General features: G+C 45.8%; 1 protein-coding gene across 3 annotated transcripts in view; it reads right to left on the bottom strand.

Annotated features, from left to right (window-relative positions):
- DDHD2 (DDHD domain containing 2) overlaps positions 1-26,702 on the bottom strand; it is a 131,054-nt gene extending 104,352 nt beyond the window's left edge. The window contains exons 1-2 of one of the 3 annotated variants that reach the window (XM_082255218.1): positions 26,597-26,702; positions 5,136-5,325 (exon numbers count right to left, since the gene is read on the bottom strand). In XM_082255218.1, the coding sequence (XP_082111344.1) occupies positions 5,136-5,316 (181 nt within the window). In that variant the 5' untranslated portion in view covers positions 5,317-5,325; positions 26,597-26,702. Of the gene's footprint in view, positions 1-5,135; positions 5,326-5,813; positions 6,010-15,746; positions 15,889-26,596 lie in introns of those variants that run through there. The other 2 variants (XM_082255217.1, XM_082255216.1) reach the window with 2 other exon arrangements.
- Positions 26,703-26,933: the final 231 nt, after the last annotated feature.

The following is a 26,933-nucleotide window of genomic DNA, read 5'->3' as shown; positions in this document are numbered from 1 at the left end:
CTCTGACAGCAGTCGGCGATCGTTTTCTTTTTCTCCTCACACTGACAGTGTGAGGAGAAAAAAACAGCTGATCGCCGGCTGCTGTTTACTTCACATGATCAGCTGTCGTTGGCTGACAGCTGATCACGTTGTATGGGGGCGGGACCCGATCTGTGATCAGGCGAGTCTCATGGACTCGCTGATCATAGAGCGAGCCGGGCCGCTCCGCAGGGAGCGCGCAGGCCGCTCGTGCACGGGAGGACGTCAGTGTATGCCCTCCCGGCAAGGTAGGTCCGCGCTGTAGCCGTCTTTCGGCTATAGCGGGGGCATCGTGTAGTTAATTTAAAATTGTTCAAAAAGAAAAAATGTTACTATAACTGCTGAAGCACACCTAATAATATGGTTTCAACAATTGTAAATGTATTTATGTGCACACCAAATAGTCCAGCTAAATTAAAGTGAATGTAAAGTCTTTTTTTTTTGTTAACATAACAAACATGTTATACTTACCTGTTCTGTGCAAAGCCAATCCTCCTCTTTTAGGGTCCTCCGTGCTTCTGGCACCTCCTCCCCACTGAGTGCCCCCACAGCTGCTACATAAGACACACAAAGCGGGGCCTGTGATTGACAGCTGCAGGAGCCCATGGCTTCAATTACTGTATCTGAGCCAATGAGAAGGGAGAATGCTGAGAGAGTCTCTGCTCTCGTCAACATTGTTGGATCGAGATCAGGCTAAGGTATGCATTTAGGGGGGCTGGGGTGGAGCTGCATGCAGAAGATTTTTTTTTTTTTACCTTACTGCATAGAATGCAGTAAGGTAAAAAAAAAAAAAACCTTCTGCGTTTACAACCACTTTAACCACTTCCGGACCGCCCACTGCAGTTTTACGTTGGTACTTTGACGTTAAATACCGGTGTTATGGCAGTAGATAGCTGCAATAACCTTGGTATTTTCTTACAGGACAGGCGGTCCTCTTTCACATAAAAGTGGATCCAGTGGCGCATTCACCGCGGAATCACTTTTAATAGCGGCGGGAGAGGGGCTTTTAAACTAGGGAATGGGGGGGAGGATACAGATGTAGAATTAGCCAGTGGAAAGCAAGAATCAGAGGGCAGAAATGGGGGCATTAGCGGTAGGGTGTTCGGAGCTCCTATACCCAGGGTGGGTATGGGGAAAAATCAAGAGAGCAGCCTAAAAACATCAAAAGAGGATATAGGTAACGGATCAAAATTAAGAGGTTTGTATACCAATGCCAGAAGCTTGGCCAACAAGATGGGAGAGCTGGAGCTGCTGATGTTTGAGGACTTAGATTTTGTGGGGATAACTGAGACTTGGTTTGACAGCTCTCATGACTGGATGGCGACCATTCAGGGGTATTCTCTTTATCGCAGGGATAGAGAAGGTAAAAAAGGGGTATGTCTGTATATTAAGAACAGTGTACAGGTAAATATGAGGGATGATATTAATAATGGAGCTAAGGACGAGGCAGAATCCCTATGGGTAGAGCTTCAAAGGGAAGGCACAGTGGGGAAGGTAATATTGGGCGTATGCTATAGGCCCCGCCAACCAGAGGGAGGAGGGTGAGGCGGACCTCATGTTACAGATAGGACTGGCAGCAAGGATGGGAAATGTCATTATAATGGGGGACTTTAATTATCCAGATATAGACTGGGCAGAAGGAACCACGCACTCAGCCAAGGCTAGGCAGTTCCTAAATGTTGTGCAGGACAATTTCATGGGTCAGATGGTGAATGCACCGACAAGAAACCATGCGGTACATGACCTACTGATTACCAACAATACAGACCTGCTCACGGATATAGAAATATGGGACAACTTAGGAAACAGTGACCATAGGTCAATTGGTTTCAGTATTAATTACAGTAATAGGAAACACAAGGGTAATATAAGGACACTGAATTTCAAAAGAGCCAATTTCCCAAAACTGTGCTCGCTGCTAGGAAATATCAAATGGGATAGAACCCTGGGAACAAAGAACACGGAGGAAAAATGGGAGTGCTTCAAGAGCATACTTAACAAGGGGATTGGCCAGTGCATTCCAAAGGGAAATAAATTTAAAAGAGCAAAACTTAACCCTGGGTGGCTAAACTCCAACATAAAAATGTATATTAGTGCTAAAAAAAAGGCCTTCAAAAAATACAAGACTGAGGGGTCAGTGGCAGCATTTAAGCATTACAAAGAGTGTAATAAGAAATGTAAATATGAAATCAGGGCGGCTAAAATAGAACACGAGAGACATATAGCGGAGGAGAGTAAAAAGAACCCCAAGAAGTTCTTTAAGTATATAAACAGTAGGAAAGCGAGGCCAGAACACATTGGCCCCATAAAAGATGATAAAGGAAAAATGGCCACTGAGGACAGAGAAAAGGCGGAAGTGTTAAATAATTTCTTCTCTTCAGTCTTCACAAAAGAATCGGGGTGCTACACTAACCCAGCTTGTAAGGCCGAACTAAATAATACACCTCAGGAAGTGCCGCCATGGCTAACAGAAGACAGACTTAGAGCTAAACTAGAGAAACTTAACATAAATAAATCCCCGGGACCGGATAGCTTGCACCCGAGGGTTCTCAATGAGCTCAGCCAGGTGATTGCCAGACCATTATTCTTGATCTTTAAGGATAGTTTTCAGACGGGTATGGTGCCAGCTGATTGGAAAAAAGCCAACGTGGTACCGATATTTAAAAAGGGGCCGAGATATATCCCGGGTAACTATAGGCCGGTCAGCCTAACATCAGTAGTCTGCAAAATTTTGGAGGGGATGATAAGGGACCACATACAAGACTTTAGTAATGAAAACGGTATTATAAGTAGTAATCAGCATGGATTCATGAAAAATCATTCGTGCAAAACCAATCTATTAACCTTCAACGATGAAGTGAGCTGCCATCTAGATAAAGGTAAGCCGGTGGATGTGGTTTATCTGGACTTTGCAAAGGCCCTTGACACCGTTCCCCACAAACGCTTACTGTACAAACTAAGGAAGGTAGGTATGGACCATAAGGTGAGTACCTGGACAGAGAACTGGCTCCAGGGGAGAGTCCAGAGGGTGGTGATTAATGAAGAGTACTCGGATTGGGCGGGTGTGGAAAGTGGGGTCCCCCAGGGTTCTGTCCTGGGACCAATCCTGTTTAATTTATTCATAAATGATCTAGAGGAGGGGATATCGAGTACAATCTCAGTATTTGCAGATGATACTAAACTAAGCATGCCAATATCTTCTATGCAGGATGTGGAAACCTTGCAAGCGGACCTGAACAAAATAACGGGATGGGCAACTACATGGCAGATGAGGTTTAATGTTGAAAAATGTAAAGTAATGCACTTGGGGGCCAGAAACCAGAAAGCAAGCTACTCCCTAGGGGGGGAACCTCTGGGTGAGTCTAGGATGGAAAAGGACTTGGGGGTACTGGTAGACAACAAGCTTGGCAGTGGCATGCAATGCCAAGCCGCCGCAAGCAAAGCCAACAGAATACTGGGATGTATAAAAAAGGGGATTCACTCCAGAAATAAAGAGATTATTCTCCCTCTCTACAAGACTCTGGTCTGGCCACATCTGGAGTATGCTGTCCAGTTCTGGACACCGGTCCTCAGGAAGGATGTGCTGGAACTGGAGAAAGTCCAGAGAAGGGCAACAAAAATAATTAGGGGAATGGAGGACATCAGCTATGAGGAAAGACTACAAGCACTGAACCCATTCTCTCTGGAGAAGAGACGATTGAGGGGGGATATGATATGTACAAATACTGTACTGGTGACCCGAGCATAAGGAACAAACTATTCAGTGAAAGGAGATACAATAAGACACGTGGCCACTCACTAAAACTAGAGGAAAGGCGGTTTAACCTTAAAGTGCGTAAGGGGTTCTTCACTGTAAGAGCGGTAAGGATGTGGAATTCTCTTCCACAAGCAGTCGTATCAGCAGGGAGCATTGATAGTTTCAAAAAACTATTAGATGGACACCTTAAAGACCACAACATACAGGGGTATACAATGTACGGTTAAAAGCAAACACACACACACACATCATAGGTTGAACTGGATGGACTGATGTCTTTTTTCAACCTCACTAACTATGTAACTATGAGAGGTGCCCCCCTCCTGCCGCTTCCCGGTCGTTTTCATGGCTTAATGGAACCATCGGTAGTGGGGAAAATGACTTGGTCCTCTCAGGTGCTGTGCAGGAAGTCGAGTGAGGGCAAAATGGCCCCCACTCAAAATGGCCTTGGAAGACCGTTGCTGAAAAAAAAATTACTTTTTTTTATTTGCTTTTAAGGGTAGATGTGAGATCGGAGATCTTTTTGATCTCATATTAAAAAGGACCTGTCCTGCTTATTTATATTACAAGGGATGTATACAGCATGCGCAATTTTGACGCATGACATGGGTATCTACAGTATTTACTCGGCGTAACACATTATAGAAAAAAATTGGGCTAACTTTACTGTTTTTCCTTTTTTTCTATTCAAAAAAGTGAAATTGCGTTTGTAAGACCATTGCGCAATTACGGTGTAATAAAGTATTGCAACGATCTCCATTTTATTCTCTAGGGTCTCTGCTAAAAAAAATATATATGATGTTTGGGGGTTCTAAGTAGTTTTCTAGCAAAAAACCTGATTTTAACTTGTAAACAAATGTTCGAACTAGCCCTGGTTCCTAAGTGGTTAACAGCCTCATTCGCACAGGATTTATGTGCAAGGTGCATCAAGAATCCCATGTATTCCCTGGAATTGTAGGTTAGTTGCACCCTATCATTTCTGGCAGGGGCCGCAGCTCCCTGGATGTAACTGCACATGGAGCCATTACTTTGATTAGTGACAGATGATCATCCCTGCCTGGATGCCACTAAAAAAAACGGTTGGTGCAGGTCACTGTTTTATACAACTCAATGGTCTCCAATCTGCAGTGCGGTGGTCTTCAATAAATGATGTAGAAGAAGGGTTGTATTTACTATGATTACCACATTTATTACATGCTCCTATCAGAATACATCATTTATCATAATCTTCAAATAAACTACAATCTCAAAAACCCTCTGAGGATCTACCTATTCTGTGCATTACCCTTACAAACACCTGTAATTCATTGACTATACCTCCGCCCATTAGTGCCCGGTGTCATTTCTGTATATACTGTACCAGAACAATGTGCCTCCTCCAGTTTGTCAGAATCTTTTTTGCTGAATGGGTTCCAGGACCCCCTGGTGTCTTGTATCTTGTAGAACCAGTGAGGAACTACTGCCTCATATGTCACTGGTGTCTCCATCATCTCACCAGCCTTCAAGGAGATGGAGGGTGGAGGTGCCCCCAATGTAGACATACCCTGATTCTGCAACATAAAGAGATATAGAACAGTCAATGAATGCTGCCTGAACAACACTGCTTGCTATGACAAATATACTACTGTAGACTTTGCCCTCTCCCAAGGTATCAGATGGGATCAGACATCTGACCTGCCCTGAGAGGAAACCACAGAGATGACATCATATACTGACAAAGGTCATCCACATAGATGTCATGTGATTTTAATCCAGTATCCACCAGGCTGGAATACAAGAAGTGATACAACAACCCATCCATGTTGGGTGGACAAACTATCACGCAATTCAGGTGTTAGTTTGTTTAGTTCTGTACACATAGGAGTGCCTGTGTGTCCCGATTACCCATGCTAAAAAATGTTATAGCATAGGAACAGGGCCAAATACTTCCATATTGTGATCAGATTAAGCCCACCGTTTTTACTCACCAAACACCACCTAAAGAAGTTAGGTGAAGCTTTAGGAACACCTGGTTGCATTAAACTGGTCACATACACACCTGCACTGAGGAAGTATGGAGTCCACCATCGCTGAACTCTTCTTCTAAAAATGCTAGTTCCCTGCTTGTCATGGTGATCCGGCAGCTTCAGCACTTTCTATGTCACTGAGCAGAAACAAGAATACAGCAGCCTTCACTATAACTTTTCTAATCTGTATGCTTGCTCTGAGTCAGTGACTTAAAGTATTGCAGGCCAATTGTGGTAATGTGGGTGGGACAGACAAAATTATTTCATGCCTATACTAGACTTCAACTTCGATGCCAGGAAAGGAGGTGAAATGTTAAATGGCTGAATTTACTGATTTAAACATCTCCCCATTTTTTAAAACACAATTACTTACTTTTCCATTAAAACAAATTTCTTGAAAGCTAAGACTTGTAAGACACAAATTCCTTTTAAAGCTGAAGTTTACTGATTTATTTTTTTAAATCAGCTCCAGGGACAGTACTTATAATGAATGGCAAGTGTCCCGTGTGCTGGTGGTTGCTCTGTTCCTTGAAATCTTTATACCTCTGCCCCCTGGATACCTTTAAAGCTGTGATCTTCCAGTGCTGCCAAGATTAATACAAGTGGCTCCACCTGTCACAGCCACACGGTTTTTGAATTGTGACAGTGGGTGCAAGGAAAGGATCCCCCGCCCACTGTCACAATGAGGGAATCGCAGGGGGTACAGGCAGATGCTTTAGTAACATGTTACTAAAAGTGAACTTTAAGGACCATATACACCTTCACATTCTGGTGCATAAACTTATGGTATGTCAACTATTTAAGTGCATTGCATTGCGGCAGAATTAAACTGGTGCGACAGTATGTCAGTAAGGAAGGCAAACTGAGCATGCACAACCTGATTTCAGCTGCAGAAAGCTGCAAATGAGAACTTTAGATGGCCATGCAGGTAGCAATAACATGCATGTAAACTGAAAATTTTTTTGGAAGCTTTAATAGAGAGAGTTTATTTCTGCTTTAAGGCAGCTTATTCAAACAACTGGGCTGTTGACACACAAAAAAATAAAAAAATAAGTGATGCACCATTTTTCCTAAATTATCACATCACAATGCACACTAGTGCATTACTATACATTGTTGTGCATTGAAGTGAATGTGCACTTATTATTGAAATATATTAACTTTTTGATGATATTCAAATTTTTGAGATGCACCTGTATACCTGTAATCATCCTAATGTGCATGGACACATAGGATAACATTGAGTTGTTTCTACAGGCAGAACATGAAATTCTTGTAGAAGCAGCAATTTTAAACCAGTGTGCCAGTGCGAAAAAGTCAATCCAGAAAAACAAATTGCCAGATTTAGATTAATGGCAAATTGTCAAAGAGTAAAGGCCCTGCAAAGTGACATTCCCCACCAATCCCCAACAGGCCTTAGAAGTGCACCCTGATCAGGGAAGAGTTCTGGTTACTTTGTAAATCTTTCTATAGCTTTGCACTGCTTTGTACAGCTCTACAACTTCATCCCGGACTTCCTGAGGAAGCTTTTTATAGTGGTTTAGCCGATCACTACAGGATGTGTTGTCTTTACACACCCAGGGAACTTACCTTAAAGTGAAAAACTTTCATTACACAATGATAGGATTTACTTTAAGGACCCTGTTGCACCAAATAGGTCCTAAATTTCCTGGATTAAAACAAGTAAACTCATGAGTATTGATTTTATGAGATTATAAAAAGTACACTTAAAAAAGGTATTTCCAGCTTCTCATTTTTCATTTATAACAGCCAAGAACACATGCCCAAAGCAAGTAATTTAGCACTCTCCCAAGTGACATTTTATATTAAATTAACAAAATGTAATGAATCTCACATATGTCAATCTGCAGGACAGGTATCCAAGATGAAAAGCATTATGAAGTTGTCAGTTAGGTGTCCATTTACACCTCTGATATTCTGTTTAGTGGGTATGAGTGGGGAATGTCAAAAATGCCCAAAATCATATTGGTGACTAGTGCAGAGTGCAAGTGTACTTTCCTACCTTGTGCATGCATGGCATGACCTTATTCATTCCTTTGGGAAGCATTACTCATGGTGACTTCCAGCGGTCCTGCAGTGTACGCCTCTCCCCATAGAAAGATAAGCAACATGGGAATGCATGCACAGGATGCAGAGGGCCTGGCAGAGACCCTATCTGAAGCAAGGCTGTGTGGCTCAGGGAAGGACTGCACAGTGAAGATCACTCAATCAGGGATGAAGGAAATTATTATTTCTCCAGAGTGGCTGCACTCAGTGGGTGGGGGGTGTGACTTAAAGCACAAACTGGATAGCCAATGGAAAGTGTCCACATCACCCAGACAATGACATGTACACATACCCTTCCAGTCTGCTGATGAAAGAGAGAAGAATCATGTGCCAGTAGTACATGCCAAAGACCTTCTCTGCTCGTGGAGGGATTTAATGGTGGACAAGCTCTCTATGGAGTGTCTTCTACATGTCCAGATATTCTGAGCAGACCTTTGTGACAGCAAAATAGAACTGGATGGAATGTTTCATCTGACAGTTGATACCATAGTGCTTAAAAAAAAAAAAAAAAAAAAAATCACACATAGGATTGGAGTCATTGGACTGTGCACAATTATACACATGATAGGCAAAAGATCCTTTGACATGAAAAATATCTGAGATATGCTTTGCAATAATCTCTACATGAGCAACTGAACACCACAAATATTGCTTTCAACAAAACCTATAACCTAACATCTAAATATATCTAAAAACCTAAATACAGTAAAACCTTGGATTGTGAGCATAATTCGTTCTGGAAACATGCTTGTAATCCAAAGCACTCTTATATCAAAGCGAATTTCCCCATAAGAAATAATGGAAACTCAGATGATTCGTTCCCCAAGTCTTTGAGTTTATAGTCTATATACAAAGATTATAGCAATGTGATAGGTTGTGTAACCATAAAATGTCCATCCACAATATGCAGCATTCCCAAGGGGATTAGAAGCAAAATCTAACAGAGCTACAGAATATAAGCGAGATGAGAGGCGCCTCTAAGTGTAGCAATATGGTTACATTTAATGAAGGTTCAACATTTAGCAACTCACATGGTTGATGATTAAAATAGGCACATCTAAGTATGCAGGCATTCGGGGTAAAGCTGTCCACATAGACCATCTTCTGAACCACCGGCTCTCACCACTGTCCTTCTGCAATCGTGACTGGGAAGAATAGCCTGCAGTAGAGTGATCTGAAAGTGAGGCTTTGAATCACTCATGGAGTGCAGCGGGGAAGGGATGATGAAGATGTGCAGAGGATGGTCTATGGGGACAGCTTTACCCCAGATGCCTGCATACTTAGATGTACCTGTTTTAATCATCAACCATGTGAGTTGCTAAATATTGAACCTTCATTAAATGTAACCATATTGCTACACTTTAGAGGCTCTTCTCTCCTTTTTTATACATGACGCTACTTGTATATCAAGACATCGCTTGTATATCAAGTCAAAATTTATTTAAAAAATTTGCTTGTCTTGCAAAGCGCTCTCAAACCAAGTTACTCTCAAACCAAGGTTTTACTGTATATCCACTTCAGTCTCCTAGTGTGGGATGACTCGGAGAGTAAAGGTGACCTGACCGGCTACTTTCCAACACTGCTGAAGTGTTTTCTAGGCTCTTTTGCTGTGTGATGCAAGTACCAAGTGGGTGGCACAGCCAGAAGAACCTATTCTGCAAAACATTGTATTGCAGACTTCTGTATCCTGATAGATGATGTATGGAGATTCTGTTTGCAAAGTCTTTAAAATAAAACATTTCCCCACAGTTTTTGTTACAGCACACAGCAATAAAAACTTGTGGTATAACACACCTTTTAAAGCTGAACTCTGGGAATTACCAAAAAAAACACCCTTGTAGTGAGCCTCCTCTGCATTGCAAGGGTTAACGGCTTCATAGGTATGTGGGCAAAGGAATAATCTGCAATACGTTATTTCTCACTCTTCCCCTCTTACTGATGCGCCATGTTGTGGGCCGGCCCTCGCTGTCCTGACTTATATTGTGGGACTACTGGTCCAGCATTGCAATTGATGATGTCGAGATTCGACCACTGGCCAGAGCACCTTAGAGAGGAAGCTGTGGGAGACCAAATGAACGTTGAAAGAGGCCTTCAAGAGTAAAAGATGAACTGAGATATAAATCTACTTTGTGTGCATCAAATGCCTTCACAAACCCAGATATTACCCCAAGTGCTTCCCATTCAGCCTCTGTAAATGTCCTCAATGAAAGGCGGATAAACCAGGACTATGGCGGCAGCTTTCTTGTAAAAGTAATTTGGGTGGCTCTACAGCCACCCGATCGCTTTTACAGGGCTTGAAAGGGGACCCCCTCCCCACTGTTGTTCCAGGGCTCTCCTGTTCCACAGGGACCACCAGCCAGGGAAGAAGCCGAAAAAAACGATCTCAATTGATCGGCTGCCTTGGATGGCAGAGGATGGATCAGGGGTCTAATAGACCACCAAAAAAGGGGTCCTGTCCCTGCTTAAGGTATGTTGTTAACCACTTGCCACATTTACTGTGGCAGGCCGGCTCGGCTGCGCATAATCACATAGATCTACGTGATTATGCGCACTTTGATTCGGCGGCGCACACGCGCGCCGCCAGAGCCGCACTTCCACTGTGATTAGACACTACTGCCCATTGCTTCTTCTAAGTCCAAACTAACCCTGAGTGACCTCTGTATACAGAATATATACATACATAGTGACCTGACCTTAGACTACATGTCTGCTATAGGAGGCCTGAACCCAGGTACTATGACTTTTATAGGACAGGTCCACTTTAATAAAAAGTAATCAGCGTGCTCCTGTCTGTTTCTATATACAGGCAGTCCCCGGTTACAAACAAGATAGGGACTGTAGGTTTGTTCTTAAGTCGAATTTGTTTGTAAGTCAGAACAGGAACATTTTTTAAGTGTAGCTTCTGCCAAAAGAATACTTTTTATGTTTTTTGGATAGCATAGAGAAGGGTTAACACCCATGTAACATTTGTTTTGCTGTCTGTACCCCTGTTCACAAGATTTCACCTCACTTTCTGTCCCTGTGACAATTGGGTTTTGAAAAGTTTGGATTGTTGTGGAAACAAAGATGGGTGATAAAGCTTCAGTGGAGACACTTTTTTCCCATGATAACTCTTCCAGGAGTGAATTTTCCTTCCTAGGGGGAGATTTCTCCTCACTTCCTGTTATGTCTCTCCGTTTGTAAGTAGGAGTCGTTTGTAAGTCGGATGTTTGTAACCCGGGGGACCGCCTGTAACATTTACACTCCCTGGTAGAGATGGGCTCAGGTGTGTTCAGGATCCTAGTCCCAACTCACCTCCTCGATCCCGCCAGGAAGCCGACACTGCACTCCGCTAATCACAGGCAGTGAGACATTTCCCGGTCTGTGCAGCTGCTGATTGGGAAATGTCTCACTGCCTGTGATTAGCGGAGTGCAGTGCTGGATTCCTGGCGGGATCGAGGAGGTGAGTTGGGACTAGGATCCTTCATTTTTCCTGGCATAGATTCAACAAGGTGTTGGAAACGTTCCTCAGATATTTTGGTCCATAGTGACATGATAGCATCACACAGTTACTGCAGATTTGTCGGCTGCACATCCATGATGCAAATCTCCCATTCCACCACATCCCAAATGTGCTCTATTGGATTGAAATTTGGTGACCGTGGAGGCCATTGGAGTACAGTGACCTCATTGTCATGTTCAGGAAACCAGTGGTGAGCTTTGTGACATGGTGCATTATCCTGCTGGAAGGAGCCATTAGAAGATGGGGACACTGTAGTCATAAAGGGATGGACATCAGCAACAATACTCAGGTAGGCCGTGGCGCTTAAACAATTCTCAATTGGTACTAAGGGGCCCAAAGTGTGGCAAGAAAATATCCCTCACACCATTACACCTGTGGATACAAGGCAGGATTGATCCATGCTTTCATGCTGTTTATGCCGAATTCTGACCTTACCATCTGAATGTCGCAGCTGAAATCGAGACTCATCAGACCAGGCAATGCTTTTCCAATCTTCTATTCTCCAATTTTGATGAGCCTGTGCGAATTGTAGCCTCAGTTTCCTGTTCTTAGCTGACAGGAGTGGTACCCGGTGTGGTCTTCTGCTGCTGTAGCCCATCTGCCTCAAGGTTCGATGTGTTGTGCATTCAGAGATGGTATTCTGCATACCTTGGGTGTAACGAGTGTTTTTTTGAGTTACTGTTGTTTTTCTATCATCTGGAACCAGACTGCCAAATCTCCTCTGACCTCTGACATTCACAAGGCATTTTCGTCCACACAACTGCCACTCACTGGATATTTTCTCTTTTTCAAACCATTCTCTGTAAACCCTAGAGATGGTTGTGCATGAAATTCCCAGGAAATCACCAGTTTCTTAAATACTCAGACCAGCCTGTGTAGCACCAACAACCATGCCATGTTCAAAGTCACCTAAATCCCTTTCCTTCCCTATTCTGATGCTCAGTTTGAACTTCAGCAAGTCGTCTTCACCACATCTAGATGCCTAAATGCATTGAGTTGCTGCCATGTGATTGGCTGATTAGCAATTTATGTTACCAAGCAATTAAACAGGTGTACCTAATAAGGTGGCTGATGAGTGTATATATACAGTATGTCACAGAAGTGAGTACACCCCTCACATTTCTGTAAATTATTTATTATATCTTTTCATGTGACAACACTTAAACACGCAGCCATTAATGTCTAAACCGCTGGCAACAAAAGTGAGTACACCCCTAAGTGAAAATGTCCAAACTAGGCCCAATTAGCCATTTTCCCTCCCCGAGTGTCATGTGACTCGTTAGTGTTACAAGGTCTCAGGTGTGAATGGGGAGCAGGTTTGTTAAGTTTGGTGTTATCACTCTCACTCTCTCATACTGGTCACTGGAAGTTCAATATGGCACCTCATGGCAAAGAACTCTCTGAGGATCTGAAAAAAAAGAATTGTTGCTCTAAATAAAGATGGCCTAGGCTATAAGAATATTGCCAAGACCCTGAAACTGAGCTGCAGTACTGTTACCAAGACCATACAGCAGTTTACCAGGACAGGTTCCACTCAGAACCGGCCTTGCCATGGTCTACCAAAGAAGTTGAGTGCACGTGCTCAACGTGATATCCAGAGGTTGTCTTTGGGAAATAGACGTATGAGTGCTGTCAGCATTGCTGCAGAGGTTGAAGGGGTGGGGGGTCAGCCTGTCAGTGCTCAGACCATACGCAGCACACTGCATCAAATTGGTCTGCATGGCTGTCGTCCCAGAAGGAAGCCTCTTCTAAAGATGATGCACAAGAAAGCCAGAAAACAGTTTGCTGAAGACAAGCAGACTAAGGACATGGATTACTGGAACCATGTCCTGTGGTCTGATAGGACCAAGATAAACTTATTTGGTTCAGATGGTGTCAAGCGTGTGTGGCAGCAAGCAGGTGAGGAGTACAAAGACAAGTGTTTCTTGCCTACAGTCAAGCATGGTGGTGGGAGCAGTGGCGTACCTAGATCATTTGGCACCCGGGGCGGATCCTATATCTGGCACCCCCCCAAACTTTAAAATGTAAAAACACCCACAAAAATTTGTAATGTTTTCAAGAATATTTATTGCACAAAATTCACAGCCCCCCATCACAGTGCCCCTTGCAGTCTGCCCCCCGATTGGAGATTGGAGACTTGCTAAAGGAGATATTCAGAGACTGCAGACATGATACAGGAGATGGTCAGAGACTGAGGACATGATACAGGAGATGGTCAGAGACTGCAGACGTGATACAGGAGATGGTCAGAGACTTCAGACATGATACAGTAGATGGTCAGAGACTGCAGACAGGATACAGTAGATGGTCAGAGACTGCAGATGTGATACAGGAGATGGTCAGAGACTAGGGACTTGATACAGGAGATGGTCAGAGACTGCGGACATGACACAAGAGATGGTCAGAGACTGCAGACATGATACAGGAGATGGTCAGAGACTGTAGACATGATACAGGAGATGGTCAGAGACTGTAGACATGATACAGGAGATGGTCAGAGACTGTAGACATGATACAGGAGATGGTCAGAGACTGCAGACATGAAACAGGAGATGGTCAGAGACTGTAGACATGATACAGGAGATGGTCAGAGACTGTAGACATGATACAGGAGATGGTCAGAGACTGTAGACATGATACAGGAGATGGTCAGAGACTGTAGACATGATACAGGAGATGGTCAGAGACTGTAGACATGATACAGGAGATGCTCAGAGACTGAGGACATGATAAAAGATAGAAGAGCACTAGGGGGGCCGGAGAGCACAGATGAAGCAGAGCACGGGAGGAGCTGAAGGGCACGGTGGGGTGGGGGGACTGGAGAGAATTAAGAGGGGGTTTGGAAAGCATTGTAGGGGGGTTGGAAGGCGCAGGGGGTGGAGAGCACTGGGGGGGACAGGGAGCACTTGGGGGACGAGCAGGGAAAACCAGGGGGTGGAGAGCACTGTGGGGGGGGGGGAGATGAAAAGCACTGTGGGGAGCTGAAGAGCATCGGGGGGGGGGGCTAAAGAACAGGGGGGTCTAGTGCAATGGGGGGGGGATTAGGAGCACTGGAGGGGGGGGTTAAGAGCACTGGGGGGCTAGCAAAAGAAGTTGTATAGGAGGGGGATGGGGCAGCTGCATATAGATGATTTGATCTTTCCCTATTCTTTCTGCAGGAGGGAGAGGAGGAGAATCAGTTATTTAGCAGCTGCAGGAAGAATAGGGAAAGATGAAATCCTCTATATGCAGCTGCCCCATCCCCCCTCCTATCCCGCACACACACTTGGGCAATGGACACGCACTCACCTTCTTCCAGCCAAGGCTCCGTCCCCTTCTTCCAGCCGAGGTTCCGCCCCCTTCTTCCTGCCGCCGCTCCGCCCCCTTCTTCCCGCCCCGGCTTTGTCCCCCGCTAGCAGCACGGACTGAAGGAGCTGCCACTGCAGCTGCCTTCACACTGCAATACGGGATCTGTCAGAACATGCCGGCTGACAACCCCCAGTGCGTGGCACCCGGGGCGGGCCGCCCCACCCCATTGGTACGCCACTGGGTGGGAGTGTCATGGTCTGGGGCTGCATGAGTGCTGCTGGCACTGGGGAGCTACAGTTCATTGAGGGAACCATGAATGCCAGCGTGTACTGTGACATACTGAAGCAGAGCATGATCCCCTCCTTTCAGAGACTGGGCTGCAGGGCAGTATTCCAACATGATAACGACCCCAAACAGACCACTGCCTTGCTAAAGAAGCTGAGGGTAAAGGTGATGGACTGGCCAAGCATGTCTCCAGACCTAAACCCTATTGAGTATCCGTGGGGAATCCTCAAATGGAAGGTGGAGGAGCGCAAGGTCTCTAACATCCACCAGCTCCGTGATGTCGTCATGGAGGAGTGGAAGAGGACTCCAGTGGTAACCTGTGAAGCTCTGGTGAACTCCATGCCTAAGAGGGTTAGGGCAATGCTGGAAAATAATGGTGGCCACAAAAAATATTGACACTTCGGGCCCATTGTGGACATTTTCACTTAGGGGTGTACTCACTTTTGTTACCAGCGATTTAGACATTAATGGCTGTGTTGAGTTATCTTGAGGGGGACAGAAAATGTACACTGTTATACAAGCTGTACACTCAATGTAGTAAAGTGTCATTTCTTCACTGTTGTCACATGAAAAGATATAATAAAATATGTACAGAAATGTAAGGGGTGTACTCACTTTTGTGAGATACTGTGTGTGTGTGTGTGTATAGATATATATATATCTATACACACACATACATACACACAGTATACAGAAGACAGAGGAGGGAGCACACAGGTTGGCTCCCCTGTATATGACATAACGGTGATACCTCCGGCACAGCACCGGCAGGGGGCGCTCTGACACCTCCAGGCCGTGATAAGCCCGCTGTACACACACTTACCTCTATCCGCCCGCCATCCGCTCTACTGACTCTTCACTCTCCGGGCTCCGCCTCCACACCGTGATCACGTGATCCCCACCGGGCTCTAACAAGTTCACGTGATTCCGGAGCGGACCTCTCACGAGACTGTTGTGGAATACAGCAGGGGTGACGTCACTGAGGTCCCCGGGAATGCGACATGATGTGTGTGGTGGGGAGGAATGTGTGTGACCCCTACCAGGGGGGATTGGTACATTCCAAGTATGTCATGTGTCCCTTTCGAGAGAAAATATGTACATTTCGAGGATGTGTGACGTAATGTGCTCCCTTCCACTGGGAATTGGTGCAATACAAAGGTGACAGGATGAATTGGTACCTTCCGAGGTTGTGTGACGTAATGTGTCCCCTTCCAAGATGAATTGGTACTTTTCGAGGATGTGTGACGTAATGTGTCCCCTTCCACCGGGAATTGGTACAATACAAAGATGTGTGATATAAGGTGCCAGGATGAATTGGTACCTTCAGAGGATGTGTGATGTAATGTGTCCCCTCCCAGGATGAATTGGTACATTCCAAGCGCGTGTAATGTGTCCCCTTGCAGGGGAAATTAGTACATTCTGAGGATGTATGATGTCATGTGTCCCCTTCCACTGGGAATTGGTACATTACAAAGATGTGTGATAGAAGGTGCCCCCTCCCAGGATGACTTGGTACCTTCCAAGGATGTGTGATGTAACGTGTCCCCTCCTAGGGGAATTGGTTTGTTCTGAGATGATGTCAGACATCCCCTTCCAGGCGAAATTGGTACCTTCCAGTGATGTGGCAGATTCCAACCTAAAAGAGGTTCCAGCCAATCACTGATGGATAAAGTAGAACCTCTGACAGTTTTCTTTTTCTGCTCCCTGACTCCTCTTGCAGGGATTTTACTTCACTTCCTGTCCCGGAGACACAACAGGAAGTAAGAGGAAATCACTGCAGAATATAAGAGAATTCCTCCTGAATGGCTATCACCAGAAAGGTGTGCTGGCCTTCTGTTCTGTGAACATGTGTAATGTATTCTGTCCATTATAGAGCTGTTCATTACAGCCCTGTGTATTATAAACATTTCATAATAATAAAACAAAGTGATGGCCTCCAACTGAAGCCTCATTTTCTGTGTGTCCTGAGTGTCACCTCCTGAATAGCTGGCATTTGCTGTGTACACCACACGTCCGGGGCGGGGATGGGGGGATGGGAGAGCTGGGACTCTCATACATGGAAGCTGTACTGTTGTTCTTCCACCTCTCTCTCCCCTTGTCCAATCACAGAACACTTAGAATAAAAGGTGTACTGGGAAAGGGGAGGGACAGACAAATGTATGAGCCACAGCTGTCGGCAGCAGAGAGTGAGGTATATTCCCTGCTGTCAAAGAGAAAGATGAAGGATAGGACAGTGAAAAAAAATTCTATCCCAACCCGATAAAAAATAATCTTCTTTAGCAAGAAACATTAAAGCGGAATTCCACCCAAAAGTGAAACTTCCGCTGATCTGCTTCCTTCCCCCCTCCGGTGCTACCTTTGGCACCTTTCAGGGGGGAGGGGGGAATGGGTATCTGTTTTTGACATGTACCCTTCCCCACTTCCAGGAGACAGCGCTGTCCCTCGGACGTTCGGCCCCCCTCCTCCTTCCCCCGCCGCTGGGCCAATTAGAAAGCACAGCGCACTTCGCGCATGCACAATAGGGAACCGGCTTCACTGCTGGATTCCCTTTTCACAAATGGCGGTGGCAGCACCCCGACAGCCGACCCGAAAAATCTAGGGATCCTTGGACAGGTAAGTGTCCTTATATTAAAAAGTCAGCAGCTACAGTATTTGTAGCTGCTGACTTTTTTTTTTTTCCCCAGGCGGAACTCCTCTTTAACCACTTCAGCTCCGGAAGGTTTTACCCCCTTAATGATCAGGCCATTTTTTGCGTTACTTTAACAGACAATTGCGCGGTCGTGTGACGCTGTACACAAATAAAATTGAGGTCTTTTTTCCCCACGCATAGAACTTTTTTTTGTAGTATTTGCTCACCTCTGCGATTTTTCTTTTTTGCGCTATAAACAAGAAAAAAAAAAAAAACACACACACACAATTTGAAAAAAAAAACGATTTTTTACTGTCTGCTTTAAAACAATAAGTGACCCGTTTTGGGGACCAGTGACACCAATACACTGATCAGTGCTAAAAAAAAAAAAAATGCACCATTACTGTAAAAAATGACACTGGCAGGGAAGGGGTTAACACCAGGGGCGATCAGGGGGTTAAGTGTGCTCCTAGGGAGTGTTTTCTAACTAGAGGAAAAGAGAGATCTATGTTTCAGCTTAGCACAAGATCTATGTTTTACTCCCTGACAGAACAGCAGTCTGTCTTCTGTCATTCAATCGGCGGGTCCCAGCAGCCATCGCAGCCACTGCTGTGTCCAATCACAGCAGGAGCGGCGCTCCGGTGGCATGCGCACGCCCCCTACAGCTCGTGCACAAAATCACATACAGCAGACGGCTTGTAGTTCTCAATGAACTGTGTGGGCCCTGGTGAGCTCTCTGGTAGGTCATTGATTTTTTTTCATGCAATTCAGTAACTGTCTGCCCTTATGGGAGGTATGGGCAGATAGCTGTACTGAGTCTACAAGAGCCTGGCATTGCACCCGCTATTTTATATTTTCATTTTTTTTTCAAAGAAATATGTTTAGAGCACAGTGCCAACACAACAAAGCATTCATTTTCATAGATAATGACAAAGTTATTCCTAAATGATTAAAGAGTAATTGCACTGTTGAGAGAAAAAATGTTCCTCTCTGGGTGATCTGTGTACATTGCAAAGATTTTAACAAACTTTGTTGCAGATTCCTCCCTTTTGTTATTCTGAAGGAATAACTGCTTGCCTGTGTTCATGTTCTGATATTATCCATCAGCTGCTGCACCTGCAAGACTCTAATGAGGAAAGTAGTAGGGTCTGCATCCCTTTAGACGTGATTTCCCTTTTGGGAGCATCTCAAACAGCGGCCTGCAAAACCTTGCAGCCAGAAGAAGCATCTGCAGATGCCATAATCTCTACTTTGTAGAATATGGTGAAAGTATTCACCGACGACCAAGAGGCGGCCTTGCAAACCTGAGATATTGATGCTTGATGATGGAAGGCCCAGGAAGTACTAAGTGCCTGAGTAGAATGCGCCGTGACAGGGAAAGGAGGAACCTGACCTTTAATAAAATAGGCCTGAGTCACCGTCTGTCTGATCCATCTAGAGATGGTAGCTGAAGAAGCGGCCAGTCTTTTCCTTGGTCCTTGTGTAACCACGAAAAGCAAGTCTGGCCTCTGAAAGGACTCTGTAGCTGCCAGATACACCTGAATCACTCGAATCACATCCAAGGTGTGCAGAACAAATTCCTTGTGATGAGCCGGCTTGGGACACAAGGAAGGCAACACAATGTCCTCATTCAAATGGAAGTCCGAGATAACCTTAGGTAGGAACGATAAACAGGGACGGAGAACCACCTTATCTCTATGGATCACCAAATAGGGACTACGACAGGATAATGCTGCCAACTCTGACACCCTAGGGGCTGATGTAATAGCCACAAAGAATGCCACCTTCTGTGACAATGTAGGCAAAGGAATCTCCCAGATATTCTCAAATGGAGGGTTCTGGAGAACCAAGAGCACCAAGTTTAAATCCCAAGGCAGACACCTGGCCCTTGATTTTACTCAAGGCCAACTTCTGCTCAACAACCCATTGAAGAAAGGCCGAGATCAGAGCCACAGAAAAGGAGAGAGGATGAGTGCCAATTGACTCACACCAAGAAATGCACAATTTCCAAGTACAATGGTATATCTTGCTAGAATTCTTTGCCTTCAACATAGTAGGGATCAGTGATCCAGACAAACCTCTAACCCTAAGTACCTGACTTTCAAACAGCCAAGCCCTCAAAACCAGTGCTTGTAAATCAGGATGGAAGCTCAGCCCTTGGGACAACTGGTCCTTTCCGAGAGATAGCGCCTAAGGGATGTTTAGGGCCCCCCAAATGACCAGAAGACCTTCGCCCTCCATCCTTTGCAGGAACCGCGGAAGAAGCTCGAGAAGAGCAAGGTATTGGCCCCACAGTGGCACTAGGACAACTACGGCATCTACCAGAAGAACCTGTGAACTCACCACAGACCTCCGTATCTTTCTGTTGGACCAATCCTGCTGAAAGTGCCTCATACAGGCCTGTGCAAATGGAACTGCCTTGAAGGTGGGCACCACCAGGACCGGAACGTGTATGCAAGTCCAGAGAAAAGACTGTCTGCATGACAGCAGCCGGCGATTCATGGCCTGTAGTTCCCGAAATTTGACTAGAAGGACCACCCTGGTCAACATGAAATCCAGAGTCAGACCCAAGTGATTCAATTTCCTGGACAGAGATAGGGGGGACCTTGAAGATTTCGGACGTCACCCAAATTCTATCTGCACAAGGAGACTCGGGGGCCTAAAAACCCTGAAATGGACAAACTCTGCCCCCCTTCTTCGGTACCCCCAAAAGGATAATTTTGTGGATCCCCTTGATGCTTGCGAAGGAGGTCCACTGAGCCGGATGTCCCCTCCACCCCAGTTATGGAAGAGGGCAGACCTTCATGCTGAAGGAGTCTTGTCTGTGGGTCAAAAAAACCAGCTCTAGGCTTACCAGACCAAGGTTGCTTGGAACCTCCAAGGGAAGACTTGAAAGATCTTTTTCACCTTATCTGCAGTACCGGAAGCATGAAATAATTTTTTATGGGCTGAGAGAGGGCCCACGTTTGCGATGAGGCTCCTGCCCTTTCTTAGACTGTGGCAGGAAGGTTCTCTTCCACCCCATGAGACTGTTAATGAGGTCATCCAGAGTAGCCCCGAACAGGTGATCGCCTTGAAAGGGCAGATCAATTAAGCTTTCTTAGAGCCTTGGTCTGCAGACCAATTCTTAAGCCACAGCACACGCCTAATCACTAACGCTGAAATGGAGAGCTTGGACAGCCAGGGAGCTGCATCACAAATAAACCGCAGCCCCTGGACCAACTGGTCCGCCAGATCAACGTAAGCAGAGGGAACCTGCTCGTTCTCCAGACCCTGGTGCAAAAGTTTGGCCCATTCAGTTAGGGTCGGATGCATCAGGGCCGAGGTCAGGACTGGTCAAAATGCAGAACCTGCCTAAGTAAACATACTTTGTGCCACCGACTCCGCTTTCCTATCGGCAGGATCCTTAAAGGATGTGGAATCCTCTACTGGGATCATGGTTGCTTTATTTAACGTGAAAACAGGAGGGTCCACTTTTTTTAAAAGTGATTCCTCAAAAGGGTAACGTACTGCAAAACGTTTCGGGACCACAAAGGGTTGTTTTGGTTGCCCCCACTCCTTATAGACAAATCTGTGAAATGAGGGAAGATAAGGAAATACCTTAGCTGTACGGGGAATTTCTGTGTACCAAAAGGGACAGCCACGTCCATGGCCACATTAGTCACATCCTCCATTTTTTAAGTCTCAGGCACTGCAGAAAGAAAGTCCATCCACCAGCGTTTGCACATTCGCTGCTGTGACCGTGGAGGAGTCATCCTCCCTATCGGATGGATCAGGGAGCGTGATATCAAGTCCCACTGGAGGGGACAGGTCCGCAGCAGCACCAGACTCAGAATCAGATGAAATTAGCTTCCTGCTAGGCCTTTGCCCACACGCCACTTCCACCTGGGATACCAAGGACTGTAGGACTGCCCTCAGCGCATCAATTGGGAGCTGGGGTTCCGAGGGACCCCCATGAAGGGGTCAGTGGGGGAGATGTGGCCCTGAGGCAGTGGTGGGATTCAGCCGGTTCGCATCGGTTTGTTCGAACCTGTTACTAACATTTTACAAGTTCGTGGAACCGGTGCAAGCCGGAGATCCAGGTGGCAATTTGAGAGGGGTAGCAGAGACGGCTCTTTAATTAGGCAGTTGCTTTAAACCTTGTGGCTGCTTAATTAAAGAGCCGTCCCTGGGGGTGGACCGCAAAGCTTCCTGCTCTACTGCACTAGCTGCTCCTTGTCTTGAATTCCCTGCCCGTGCGTTCAGCTGGCTCCGGGTGCCTCTATCCTGCTCCATTCTGCACCACTCAGCACAGTCTCCTCCCCAGCCAGAGTCCCAACCCCCCCCCCCCCCAGTCGGCTCCCACGCAAATGAACTTTAAGCACACAGGTGCACTATGAGTGCCGGTGTCCTGCCGAAAACTCCCAGCAGGGTTGTCTGTAAGGCCAGCCCCCCTCCTCCCCCCTGTCAAACACAGGTCGCCCTCGGAGTGATATGCTGATCGCCCATCCGTGCTGCTGCTGGAGGGAGCCCAGGTGACCAAGGATGAGTATCCTGCAGCTTGGTCATGGTGAGATGACCTATCCCCCACACACCATCCCATACCCCACACTATCTCCCCTGGGGACAGGGATCCCATCTCCCCTGGGGACAGGGACTCCTTCTTTCCTGGGGACAGGGACTCTTTCTCCCCTGGGGACAGGGACTACTTCTTTCCTGGGGACAGGGACTCCTTCTCCCCTGGGGACAGGGCAGGGACCCCTTCTTTCCTGGGGACATGGACCCTTCTCCCCTGGGGACAGGGACTTCATCTTTCCTGGGGACAAGGACCCCATCTCCCCTGGGGACATGGACCCTTCTCCCCTGGGGACAGGGACTTCATCTTTCCTGGGGACAAGGACCCCATCTCCCCTGGGGACAGGGACCCCATCTCCCCTGGGGACAGGGACTTCTTCTCCCTTGGAGACAGGGACCCCTTCTCACCTTAAGGCTTCTCCGTGGCTATCTCCTACCAGGAGCTCTTTCCCTACAGGGAGTCCCGGGGGACCTACTGCTGCCCAACGGGGATGATGAGACCCCTGAAGTGGTGAAACTCACACAAAGCAATTTTTTTATAATTTTAGGCCAATATGTATTCTGCTAAATCTTTTTGGTTAAAAAAATCCCATTAAGCGTATTTTGATTGGTTTGCGCAAAAGTTATCGCATCTACTAACTACGGGAAAGAAAAGATTTATGTAATTTTTATTGTTTTTTTACTAGTAATGTTGGCGATCTGCGATTTTTAGCGGGACTGCGACATTGCGGCGGACAGATCGGACCCCTAACTCAAAGTCGGAACTGGTTACTAAAATTTGATGGGGGTCTTGGAACTTAGAGGGGGAGATAGGGGCCTTGTTGCTTAGTGGGGAAAGATGGGGCATATTGGTATTTAGTGGGGAGATATGGGGGGCCTTGGTGTTTAGTGGGTGGAGATGGGGGTCCTGATGTTTAGTGGGGAGAGATGGGGGGCTCTTAGTGCTAAGTGGGGAGAGATGGGGGTCTTGGTGCTTAGTGGGGAGAGAAGGGGCATTTTGGTGCTTAGTGGGGAGAGATGGGGGGGGGTCTTGGAGCTTAGTGGGGGGAGATGGGGGCATCCTAATGCTTATAATTTCCTCTTCAGAACCCCCCCCCCCCAACTTGTCAAAATGTTTCTGGCAAGGCCCTGGCATGTGCTTTACGCTCTAATTTATTCCAATAGAGCTATTCAGGGCTTTTTTTCACTAACAGTGCAAGGGTTTTAAAGAAGCATTAAATACCAGGAGTGCATTACAATTACATACAGAGTGCAGGGTTGGGGAGGGTTTACAAATAGAGTGCAGAGTTTGGGGGTGCGTTACATACAAAGTGCAGAGTTCAGGGGTGTGCTGCATACATAGTACAGAGTTCAGCCTTCTTCCACAATTGCTTACCTTTGCATCCCCTATCCACATCTTGCTTCCACCCCTCTTCAGCTCTCACCTCTGCATGCAAGCCCCCCTCCATATCCCCATTTTCTCCCCACCTTCTTTTAAAGCTCCACCATCTTTCATGTCTTACTTTTATTGCTGTGTTAAGCGGAAGCACCCAGCTAGCTCTAGTACTTCCCCGCACTTGTAGTTGGCTCTGCCTCTCTCACTTGCAGGGAGATCATCCACTGGGGTTGTTGGCATCTGTACTGAACTGCTGGCACCTGCATCTCCCTCGTCTCCACCCTGCACTGTGGGAGACACTCAGCAGATCAAATATGTGGGAGCCATTGGGAGACAAGTTGTCTCTTGTAAACACAGAAGCCAGACTTCTGTGTTTACAAGTATTAGTGGTAAGCAGGGAGCAGAGGGACTGAGTCAGAGGTGATGGAATTTGTTCTCAGAAGCTCTCAACGAATACATAGAGAGAGTGCATGGGCTGGCCCAGGCAGGAACATTTTAACAAGCAGCAATGTGATCTAATCAGTAGTTTCCAATGGGCCATACAAACTATACAATTGTCTTTAGATTTTTTTCCTTTAGATTTACCAAAACCGTATAATATGAGGTCAAATCTAAACACTTTCAATTTGTATGCAATCAGTCAGGCCCTTGCACTACAATGTTAAAGGTAAATCTAAAGGAAATCTAACAACAAAAGTTGTATAGTGTGTATCCAGCTTTACTGAATCGGGGACAAGCTAGTATAAGACTTGCATTAGGAAAACAATGTATAAATATAAGTTGCGCTATATAGTGAAAACATATATGATAATGTAAAAAAGTCCAGAGATAAAGTCCATATAAAGGCAAACAGCACGTCTGACGAAATTTTCTGTACAGGTACCGCTTACCAAAGGCTAATAATAAATAGGCCCAAAGATTCCAAGTGATCCACAGGAACCAGATCTCAGACGGACTCCGTATGTTGAATGGATCTCCTCAGTGTTGAGTGATCATGTGAAATGAAATAAAAAACGCCATAGCGTAAAACCACAAACAAATAGATGTAACACCCCAAGTGATGGGAATATCGGAAAGGTGCTGTAGTAGTGATAGTAAAGAACATAGACACCTCCAATCCTGTGAATATACTCCTTACCAGAGTAATAGAAAAATATTGCAGAAACAAATAGTGTAGAGGACCTCCCCCAATAGGACTGCAGCTTACCAAAAGGAAAGTAAATAGAGCACATAGATCCCAATCGTGTCACCGAAGAGGGCTGACATACATATGCCCTTACCAGCTCCAAAATGATAAAAGGCAGAAAAAGGTCCTGATTCGCCTAAGCACTTCCGCTGCGAGCAAAACTCCAAATGCTGGTGTCTAGATATTCCAAACCAGGCGCTTGAAAAAACTCCTTTTGGCCCTGTTCACACCTGAGCGTTTTTTAGCTCATAAAAACGTTCATCTCTGAAGTCTAAAAACACCCAACAAGCAAAATCTCTCTCATTTCAATGGCCGCTGTTCACATATGAGCGTTTTGTTAGATGTCAATGCCTGCCTCCAAACACCTGCTGTACAGAGTGCTCCGGTCTCCGGGAAGTTAGGTCCGTCCTGGGCAGTATGGCGGAGTGACATAGACCCCGCTCAGCACCAAGCCTGCTTTTTTTTTTTGATTAGGAAAACAATATAAGCAGGGCTGGCACAAGGTCACCTAGAGCCCAGGGCAAACATGCCAAATTGCTCCCCCCCCCCCACCCCCCAAGAAGCAAGAAACAAAACTGGGCACTAAGCTGCATCATTACCCCCTAAGCATAAACTCCAGTACAAATCTGAAGCCCTGCTGAAATCCCCCCTCCCAGCACAAATCCCCGCCTCCCCCATCCCCCAAATCCCCCCAGCACTAATGCCCCCCCCCCCCCCAAAAAAAAAATCACTTTTCCTACTAGCACAAATCCTCCACCCCTCAAATTTCCCCTCCGAGTACATATCCCCCCCCCCCCACTTCAAATTCCCCTCCTAACATATACATCCCACAATCCCAAAAATATCTCCTTCTAGCACACTCCTCCCGAATCACTACTCCTAGCACACACACCCAAATTTCCCCTTTTACAACAATTCTTACCCTCTGCTGCCCCTCAAATTCCACCTCCCACCACAAATCCCCTCCCACCTCACGTGACCCTACAGTGCCAGCCACCCCTCCTGCCCACCTCTCGTCCCGGCCCTGAATAGAAGGGCCGGGACGAGAGGTGCAATATAATATATTGCAGTTTTCCAGTACTTAGATGTGGTGGTCGCATTGTTTTTTCCCCTTTATTTTCACCTAGTGATCCTGTCAGTAGCACACTTCCTGTCTTAGGGTCACCCTAGGCTCTCATTAGACTTCAAACACCTCTCCTCACCTCATCCATATCGCATAGGGAGTGGTGTTTTTTAGTTCATTGAAGAAAACTGGGTAGGCAGATAACATTGTTTGAAATTTCAGTTCGTTGCATAGAAAATTAGAGGGATACTGGATTTCTAGCAGGATCAGCTGGTATTTTTCTGTATTAGCAAAAAAAGTGCTAAGCCTGTGTAGCGCCATCCCCAAGGAGCCACTGGATTGTACTAGGTTGCTCTCTTCTGCACCTGTGATGACCTGCGCTTACCTCGGCCCGAGGACACCAAAACTCCTGTTTATAGTTTTTTCATGTCATGTGGCAGCGGTGATACAGAACTGTGACACTTCAGTTCCCTGCAGGTGCTGCTATGGCCATTATGTGGTGCTTTGGATCATAGGAAATATACATATTTACCAAAATACGTTAAGTTTATTTTTGGTTATGCAAATATTTGTCCCATTCATATAGCAGTTTTTTTCTTACATAGACCCAATATTGTCATGATTGCCTTTAATTGCCCTCATACTGTCTTGATTGCCAATTTGATGCCAAAGTACTCAATTGCCTCTTTGTAGCATAGACATTGTCAGTAATGCCCTTTTTTGCTGACAGCCAAATCACCAGTTACCTCTGCATTTCCAGATTGTCAACCTCAAATTCTCTTAAGCCGTGATGAAACGAGAATTTCTGCCCTGCCAAAAGCATTGCCTACTATTCCAAATCAATAAACTACTTTCTGAATTATTACCTTATGGTGTGTTACTTCAATCTTCAGTGAGTTTTGCCTGCACAAGTGCGGTAAAGCTTTAGAATCCCATTTAAAAAGCAACGTTTTCCTACCTGTTGCTCCGACACTGCTTGACAAGATTTGTTCAAACAACTGACTGACACATGACACCCCTGCTGATCAAGTGCAGAGTGCAAATGCATCAAGTGCAACTTGTTTGAATTGCCCCTGGGCATAGGATGGCTGAAATTCTCTCCAGAAGACGAGCGGCGAGCAAAATCAGACATAGCGTCAATTCTTCTTGCAGGACTGGTTGACAGCAGCATCTGCTCATCCAGAGGTTGGACAAAATTATGGA

Source organism: Pelophylax lessonae (genome assembly GCF_965119305.1).
Source record: "Pelophylax lessonae genome assembly, chromosome: 4".
Lineage (NCBI taxonomy): Eukaryota > Metazoa > Chordata > Amphibia > Anura > Ranidae > Pelophylax > Pelophylax lessonae.
The sequence above is the reverse complement of the archived record's forward strand: the minus strand, read 5'-3'. Positions and strand labels throughout refer to the sequence as shown.